This window comes from Aotus nancymaae, unplaced genomic scaffold (genome assembly GCF_030222135.1).
Source record: "Aotus nancymaae isolate 86718 unplaced genomic scaffold, 86718_ANA_hifiasm-v0.15.2.pri h1tg000004l, whole genome shotgun sequence".
Taxonomy (NCBI): Eukaryota; Metazoa; Chordata; class Mammalia; order Primates; family Aotidae; genus Aotus; species Aotus nancymaae.
The window spans coordinates 40447908-40457513 of record NW_026988415.1 but is presented as its reverse complement, the minus strand read 5'-3'; the positions used below and the strand labels follow the sequence as shown (position 1 = coordinate 40457513).

General features: G+C 42.9%; 1 protein-coding gene and 1 non-coding gene across 2 annotated transcripts; one reads left to right on the top strand and one right to left on the bottom strand.

Moving 5' to 3' along the window:
* Positions 1 to 4424: 4424 nt before the first annotated feature.
* Positions 4425 to 4486, bottom strand: LOC135269336 (U7 small nuclear RNA). The gene has a single exon (XR_010337643.1). It is a non-coding gene; the product is annotated as a U7 small nuclear RNA (small nuclear RNA).
* Positions 4487 to 6692: 2206 nt separating this feature from the next.
* Positions 6693 to 7787, top strand: LOC105716911 (putative myc-like protein MYCLP1). The gene has a single exon (XM_012451794.1). The coding sequence runs from the start codon at positions 6693 to 6695 to the stop codon at positions 7785 to 7787; it is 1095 nt and encodes a 364-aa protein (XP_012307217.1).
* The last annotated feature ends 1819 nt before the right edge of the window (positions 7788 to 9606 follow it).

Sequence of the window (9606 nt, the reverse complement as noted above, 5' to 3'; positions counted from 1 at the left end):
TTGAATCCTGGTATGGCAAGGCATCATTGTCACTTTCACTCATTAATTGAGCTAGCATTCTCCCACTTCCTGCTTGTTCTAAGTATTCTTTTATTTTTTAAAATCAAGGAATGATTGAGCAACCAGGCCCCAGAAAGCTTGCTAGCATAATCCTCAGTTACATTTGAAATACTTGGAAAATTTCATTGTTTTGAAATAGTTTGACTTGAACTAAGTTAAAATTTACCTTCCATTGGTTTTCTACGAAATAATGCAAACAAAATGATATGGTCCCACAAAGTATTAAGAAATTAACTTTGTGAAGGCTTTTGCATGTGTATTGTTTTAATGTAAAAGGTGGGGCTACATATAAATAGCTCTTTACTTATTTTTGAAACAGAGTCTAACTCTGTCAACCAGGCTGGAGTGCAGTGGCACGATCTGGGCTCACTGCAACCTTCACCTCCTGGGTTCAAGCAACTCTCTTGTCTCAGCCTCCTGGGTAGTTGGGACAACAGGTACAGGCCACCACGCCTGGCTAATTTTTGTAATTTTTAAGTAGAGACAGGGTTTCACCATGTTGGCAGTCTGGTCTCAAACTCCTGAACTCAAGTGATCCACCCACCTCAGCCTCCCAAAGTTCTGAGATTACAGGCTGAGCCACTGTGCCTGGCCCAAATAGCTCTTTATTAAAGGAAGCCTAGCAATAAACCTTTTCTGAAAGCCTATGCTAACAATTAAATATAAAATGTTAGCAACTACATTACTTAAACTGCGTGAAATTATAAAAATGTATTTTAATTGCATTTTATATAATTTTGATGCATAAGGAAGCTTTTCCTGCTGCTGCTTCCTCTTCTATTTCTTCCTCTTCCTGTCCCCTACTACTTTTCCTGCCCCTCCTAACTATGACCTTGTTAGCTATTTTTATGTTTCAGGAAAATCTGTCAATCATCTACGGGATGCATGGAAGTGGGTAGATACTGAGATTCTGTTATAGGAATCCAAGAGTAATGTTGAAAGATGCTATGGATTCTAAACATTCCAGCACACCAAAGCTGGCTTGCTTGGCATAACTTTTACAGGTTTTACTTAAGACTGAGGCACTAAATTTTCCTCCCACTAACAGGGCTGGAACAGAGGTATAACGAAACTAGTGAAAACTACTAGGGATAAGAAGATGTTCCACACTCCCTAGAGTGCAGACAAACGCTGAAGACTGACCCCTGTGCTAATCAAGGAGCCAGAATGAAAACCTAGGAAGAAATGGTCAAAGACCCAGAAGAAGTTATTGTTAAGAGAAACCAGATAAAGCCTATTAGATGTTATAGTGAGATCCAGAGAATGAGAACCAGAAAGGTTATTTGAACAGGATTAGGCCATTGCCTTACAGCAATGTTGGAGGTGGGTACAATCTAGATTGGAAGAGATCAATGAGTAACAACAGAGAACTTTAGAGAAATTTTGAAGGAAAGGAAGAGATGGACTAGCAGTTTGTGGGAGAGAGTCATTTTGTTCTTGAATTTTTAAAGATCTGCATACTTGAATGAGTTTCAGGCCAAGGGAAAGAAGCCAGTACTAAATATTTGAGGTAGGAAATAATTTCAGTACAAATAATAGAAGAGATGGGGCCAAGAGAGCACAGGTTAACATTGCTATTGAGGACAGACACATGTTTTAAAGATAGGAGTGGTAGGGGTAATGATGATGATAATGATGATGATGATGCTGATAATCATAATGCTGATAGCTAAAATTTATTGAAGAAACTGTTCTAAGAGCTGTACATGGATTATTTTATTTAATCCTCACACTGATCCTTTGAGGATGAGAAAACTGAGACAAAGTGAGGTTTAATTTGTTCAGTGTCACACAGCTAGCAAACACAAATGTAGGAATTAAATCGAGGCAGTTTGACTTCACACCTCCACTACTAAGATAAATACAAATAAGATACAAATAGATTTTGAATTTTGGAATTCTTGAGGACAAAGTGAGATAGACAGAATTGTGTGGAAGACTTGAGGAGAGTGGAAGAAATTTGGAACAACTACTTGTAGTCAATACGGGAGGAATGGAAACACTGCAATGTGGAGAACATAACTGAAGAGGAGAGCATAAATAAATAGTAGACTCTGACCTTTACCTGTTTGCAACTTTCTCTAGCAGGGTCCCAGGACGGATGTAGAATTTGATGTTGGGAGTTAGGGAAGTCAAGGGCAAGGGATTCTAAACCATTACTAAGTGTATTATTAAAACATTTGCTGGAGTGATGTCAGTGAAAATAGCAATGAAAGGAACTCAAAAATTCCACTCCTCCATTTAAACAATAAAAAACTGACAAAAACTGTCAATCTCAACTGTTTCAGAACTCTGGAAATTAAACAAAGTCTGGCAACAACCTGGGAAGCACATATTCAAAAAAAGTGGATGAATCTTAGTAAGAACAGTGAGCTTTGTGACATTTTAACATGTATTCCACTCCCTCTTCCCTAGCTCAACAGTAGCTTTGAAAATAAGAAGTTACATTCCCAGTACTGAGGGGAGCAGAGCAGAACTCATTGTCTCCAAATTGTCATTATTTGATTTGTTTAGAGACTCCCTGGAAGATTGGTTTGAAAGGCATGCCTTTATCAGGAACACAGTGCTAACAGCTTTTCCCCAGGGAGTGTTTCTCAGAAACATTCAGAGGCATGGGTTTTTTGGTTTTTTTTTTTTTGACGGAGTCTCACTCTTGTCACCCAGGCTGAAATGCAATGGCACAATCTCAGCTCACTGCAACCTCCGCCTCCTGGGTTCAAGCGATTCTCCTGCCTCAGCCTCCCAAGTAGCTGGGATTACACGCACCTGCCACCACACCCAGCTAATTTTTTTTTTTTTTTTGTATTTTTAGTAGAAACAGGGTTTCACAATGTTAGCCAGGTTGATCTTGAACTTCTGACCTCAGGTGATCCACCTGCCTCGGCCTCCCAAAGTGCTGGGGTTACAGGCATGAGCCACTGTGCCTGGCCCAGAAGCAAGTGTTTCAATGATTAGATGTCTGATGTATGTGATAAAGAGTTTATATCCAAAATTTATAAGGAACTCAACAGCAAAAGAACAAATAGCCTGATTAAAAAACGTGCAAAGGATCCAAATAGACATTTTTCCAAAGATGACATACAAATGGCCAACAGGTAAATGAAAAGGTGCCCAACATCACTAGTCATCAGGGAAATGACCATTGAAACCACAATGAGCTATCACCTCACACCTGTTAGAATGGCTATTATCAAAAAGACAAGCAATAATAAGTGTTAGTGAGGGTTTGGAGAAAAGGGAACTCTTGCACACTATTGGTGGGAATGTAACTTGGTGCAGTCACTATAGAAAACAATATGGAGATTCCCCCCAAAAATAAAAATAGAATTACCATATGATCTCACAATCTCACTTGTAGGCATATATCCAAAGGAAAGGAAATCAGTATCTCAAAAACTATCTGCACCTGCATGTTCATTGCAGCATTATTTACAATAGGCAAGATATAGAAAAACCAAAGGGTTCTTCAATGGATGAATGGATTAAGGAAACGTGGTGTGTAATGGAATATTATTTAGCTATAAAAAAGTCACATTAATTGAAGCAGAGAGTAGAATGGTAGTTATCAGGGGCTGGAGAGTGGGGAAAATGGGGAGATGTTCACTGAAGGGTACAAACTTTCAGTAAAAAGATGAATACATTCTGGAATGTAATAGACAGCATCATGAGTATAGCTAATAATACTGCATTGTTTCCTTGAAATTTACAAAGAGAGTAGATCTCTCTTTGTGTCTTCACCACATACACACACATATACACAATGGTAACTATACTGATTGATGTGTTAAATAATTTGTGATAATCATTTCACAACATAACATATGTGACGTTGTACACTTTGAATACATACAATTTATATTTGTCAATTATATCTCAATAAAGCTGGGGGAAAAAGGAAAAAACAAACAGAGAAAATGAATGAAACCAAATTTTGGTATTTGAAAAGATGACCAAAACTTAGAAACCTTTAGCTAGACTGACCAATTAAAAGAATAAAAGAAGGCTGAAATGACTAAAATCAGAATAAAAGAAGACACATTACCACCAACCTATATAGAAATAAAAAGTATTATAAGGGAATAGTATAAACAATTGTATGCAAACAAATTAGATACACTAGATAACATTGACAAATTCCTAGAAACACAGGACAGACCCAAGAAGAAATAGAAAATCTATATAGACTTGGAACAAGTAAAGATATTGAGCTAATAATAAAAATTTCCCCACAAAAATAGCCTCTCACAACCAGATAGCTTCAATAATGAATTCTACCAAGTATTTAAACAAAAATCAACTCCTATCCTTCTCAAACTCTTCTAAACAGTAGAAAAGAAGGAGCACTTCCTAACACATTTTTTGGGGGATGCTTTCTGGCAAACACCGGAAAGCCTGCTAGACAAATTCTAAAAGAGCTGTAACACTCCTAACACATTTTTATGAGGTAAGTATTATCCTGAAACTAAACCCATATGCATCACAAAAATAAAACCTATGACCAATCAGCTTTATGACTATTAAAGCAAAACACTAAACCAATCATAATACTAGCAAAATGAATCTAGTAACATATAAACAGAATTATATAATATTATGATGACAAGTGGGATTTATCCCAGGAATGTAAGGTTGATTTAAACACTCAACAAACTAGGAATAGAAGTGAAATTCCTCAACCTGATAAAGAGCATGTATGAAAAACTCATAGCTCACATCACACTCAACAGTGAAAGACTGGAAGCTTTTCCACATGAATCAGTAGTAACACAAGGATGTCTGCTCTCAATACTTCTATTCAACATTGTCCTGAAAGTTCTAATGAGAGCAATTACTCAAGAAAAATAGAAGTCATTCAAATTACAAAAGGTAAAACTATCTTTGCAGACGAGATTTTTTTTTTTTTTTGAGATAGTGTCTCACGTTGTCACCCAGGCTCGAGTGCAGTGGCATGATCTCGGCTCACTGCAGCCTAGACCTCTCTGGCTCAAGCCATCCTCCTACCTCAGCCTTCCAAGTAGCTGGAACCACAGGCACTCACCACCATATCAGGCTAGTTTTTGTATTTTTAGTACAGATGGGGTTTCACCATGCTGGACAGGCTGGAACTCCTGGCCTCAGGTGACCCACTCACTGTGGCCTCCCAACATGCTGAGACTACAGGCATAAGCCACTGAGCCCTGATGACATAATCGTATATATAGAAAATTTTTAAAAAATTAAGGCTAATAGGCCGTGGGCAGTGTCTTATGCCTGCAAACCCAGCACTTTGGGAGGCCGAGGTGGGTGGATCACTTGAGGTCAAAAGTTTGAGACCCTCCTGGCCAACATGGCCAAACCCCGTCTCTACAAAAAATACAAAAATTAGCCAGACATGGTGGCCGGCGCCTGTAATCCCAGCTACTCAGGAGGCTAAGGCAGGAGAATTGCTTGAACCCAGGAGGTGGAGGTTGCAGTGAGCGGAGATCATGCCATTGCACTTTAGCCTGGGTGACAGAGCAAGACTCCATTTCAAAAAAAGAAAAAAAATATTTAGGGCTAATAAATTTAGGGCTTAAATGAATTAAGCAAAGATGCAGGATACAAGACCAACATACAAAAATCATCATTTATATTTATAAACGCTAAAAATGAACAATCTGGAAAGTAAGTATTTAAAAATTATAATTAAAGTAGTCACACGTGGGTGGAGCTCAGTGGCTCAGGCCTGTAATCCCAGCATTTTGGGAGGCCGAGGCATTCCAATTACTTGATGTCAGGAGTCAAGACCAGCCTGGCAAACATGCAAAACCTTGTATATACTACAACAAACAAACAAAAAAGCCATGTGTGGTGGCCTGTGCCTGTAGTCCCAGCTACTCAGGAGGCTGAGGTGGGAGAATCACTTGAACTCAGGAGGCAGAGGTCACAGGGAGCAGAGATTGTGCCACTGTGCTCCAGCTTGGGTAAAGAAAGAAAAAAGGAAAGAGAGAAGGGAAGGGGAGGGGAAGGGAAGGAAGAAGGGAGGAGCCAGGCAAAGTGGCTCACGCATGTAATCCCAGCACTTTGGGAGGCCGAGGCGGGAGGATCACAAGGTCAAGAGATGGACACCAGGATGGCCAACATGGTGAAATCCCGTCTCTACTAAAAATATAAAAAAAATTAGCCAGGCGTGGTGGCACATGCCTGTAGTCCCAGCTACTTGGGAGGCTGAGGCAGGAGAATCACTTGAACTGGAGTGAACTTGAACTTGAGGGGGGAGGTTGCAGTGAGCTGAGATCGCGCCACTGCACTCCAGCCTGTCTTCAAAGCGAGACTCCGTCTCAAAAAACAAACAAACAAACAAACAAACAAACAGCCGGGCGCGGTTTGTTGGAAAAGAATAGCCTCTTCAAAAAATGGTGTTGAAATACATGGATATTCACATGCAAAAGAACGAAGCGAGGCCCTTACCTCACGCCATATAAAAAAATTAACTCAAAATGAACGAAATACCTACATATAAGAGCTAAATTTGTAAGCCTCTTAGAAATAAACAGAGGGAGGAGTGCGCGCTCAGTGGCGCGTTGTGCGCGTGTGCGGAGTGCCCTGCCGCCCCCAACCGGAGGGGAACCACTTTGCTCCAGGTGGCAAGCGGCGTGAGCATGCAAGCCAACATGAGCAGCGACTCGTACCAGCACTATTTTTACGACTATGACTGCGGGGACGATTTCCACCTCTTCACGACGCCCAGTGAGGACATTTGGAAGAAATTCGAGTTGGTGCCGCTGTCCTGGGACTTGGGTCCTGCCGCCGAGGATCCGGTCCCCGGCTTTGGTCCCCCGAAACCGTGTCTGGTAGGGTGCGCTGGGGACGAGACGGAATCCCACGGGAGTTTGAAAGCTTGGGACGTGAACTACGCCCCGCTCATCCGCAATGACTGCATGTGGAGTAGCGTCTCGGCCCAGGAGCCGCTGGAGAGAGCGGCGGGTGACCTGCTTACCGTTGGCGCGCCCTCGGGGAACGCGCCCTCGGGGAACTCGCCCAAGGAGTGCGCCACCTTCGACTACACTCCTGAACTCGAAGCCGACAGCCTAGCGCTCACCTCCCCGTGTTTGCTGGGCGAGACCAAGATCGAGGCCTGCTCCAAGTTCGAGAGCCCAAGCGACTCCGAGGGTGAAGAAATCGACGGGACAGTAAAAAGGCAGTCTTTGAGTATGCGGGAGCTGGTCACCATCGCTGTGCGTGCAGACTTTCTGGATCCCGGCATGAATCTCTTCCACATCTGCATCCACCAGCAACAGCACAACTATGCTGCTCCCTTTCCTCCAGAAAGCTGTTTCCAAGAAGGGGCTCCAGAAAGGGTTCCCCCAAAAGAGGCTCTAAAAAGAGAAGCTCCATGGGGAAATGATGATAAGGAGGATGAAGAGATTGTGAGCCTCCCACCTGTAGAAAGTGAGGCTGCCCGGTCCTGCCAGCCCAAACCCATCCGTTATGATACTGAGGATGAGACCAAGAAGAAGAAACACATCTTCCTGGAGCGCAAGAGGCGGAATGATCAGCGTTCTCGGTTCTTGGCCCTGAGGAACGAGATACCCGCCCTGGCCAGCTGCTCTAGGGTTTCCAAAATAATGATCCTAGTCAAGGCCGCAGAATACTTACAAGAACTGATAGGGGCTGAAAAAAGGATGGCCACAAAGAAAAGGCAGCTTAAACGCCAGCAACGGCAATTGCAGAAAAGAATTAAGTACCTCACTGACCAAAAAGCCTGACTGTTCTGTTTTAAAAAGACACAAGTTTTCTTTTTAACCTTCCTCTCCCCTTTAGTAACTTGTACATTTTTGTTACAGCAGGACACTCTAGACAGATTGCAGAATGCATTATGGCCCGTGCACATACAATATAAAGGCTTGCATTCTTGGAAACCTTGAAACCCAGCTCTCTTTCTTCCCTGACTCATGGGAGTGCCTTGTGTTTTCTGGCACCTTTGGCTTCTCAGCAGGCAGCTGACTGAGGAAACTTGGGGTCTGCCTGGCTCACTATCTCCAAAGAAAATGTTGACAGATGCTATGCAACAGGTGGTGGGTGTTGTTGGGGGCTCCAGCCTGCAGGAAATCTCACACCCTGCATGAACTTTAGGATGGGAAAGGATGCTCCTACTGGTGTCTCTGGGGTGACGAAAGGACAGCTGAGTGTGGATGGTCTCCCTGCAACTCCTTTTTTCCCTAGGAGACACACAGGTTTGTCTTGGGTGAAGACAAACCCAGAGACTTGACCAACATGGACCATTACCTCACTGTCGGACACTACAGTAGCTGAGAAGTTGGAAACTTTATGTATATATGTATATATTATGATGTTGACTGACCCGCTTCCTCCCATTCTCAATGCTGTGACTCTGAGAACATTTAAAGAGCTTCGCCTGTAAGTAATTTGTCTTAGAGCCCTCTGGGCTCTCTTCTCTAAGGGAAGGAACTTTCTTTCCTCACAAGGGACTTTGTCTCATTCTGTCTCTGTTATATAGTGGGTTCTACAGCACCCTTTCCCACAGGTCAGAAATATTTCCCTAAGACAGAGGGAAATGGGTCTTAGCCTGGGGCCTGGGGAAAATTTGGAGTCCTGGTTCATGAACTTGATCCCTGCCCCGTTGTTTTCCAAGGGGCACTTGAGGCCCAATCTTTTCTTGAGGCAGGTGTGAGGCACTTTAGAAGGGAGAACTGTAACACTTCCTCTTTTCGCACCTACCTCTCATGTCAATTCTTGACTGATTTATTTGAAATTCTACTAGAACAATGTAAACTTGTTTTTTTCATGTGTCTCCAAGGAGCTTGCTGGCTCTGCAGCCACCCTTGGGCCCTCGCACCAGCCTGCAATGAGTCAGATGTCTTTCACAGAATCTAGGCCTTTCTGAAGTTTACTGGAGAGCCATTAGGACTCATCCAGTGCTCCAGAAGGTGGACTTGCCTCCTGGTGGGTTTTAAAGGAGCCTCCAGGAGCTCTACTTGTCAACCATGATGGATTTTTTTTTTTTTTTTTTGAGACAGAGTCTTGCTCTGTCACCCAAGCTGGTGTGCAATGGCAAGATCTCAGCTTACCACAACCTCTTCCTCCCGAGTTCAAGCAATTCTTCTGCCTCAGCCTCCTGAGTAGCTGAGATTACAGGCATGCACCATCACGCCTGGCTAATTTTTGTATTTGTAGTAAAGACGGGATTCTACCATGCTGGTCTCGAAGTCCTGACTTCAGGTGATCCACTTGCCTCCATGATGTATTTTGCCCCAGCTGGACTCTGCAGCTCCACGTGGAATCCAGGTGCAGCCTCCAGTCTGGGAAAGTCATCCAACCCAGTAGTTGTCATGTGGGTAACCTCAGGAACCCCTAAGCCTGTCCTGTGAAAAGGAACAGCCCTTCCAGAATTCTGCCTAGGAAAGCAGGTGCCTGATTGGAAGTTGGGAGGATAGGGAATGATAAGTACTAGATGTGGCTCTGGAACACCAGCTACTACTTCCAAATCTATTGTCCATAATGGTTTCTTTCTGAGGTTGTTTCTTGCACTCAGAGAATTCCAGGGGATGTTTGTAAATAGCCTCT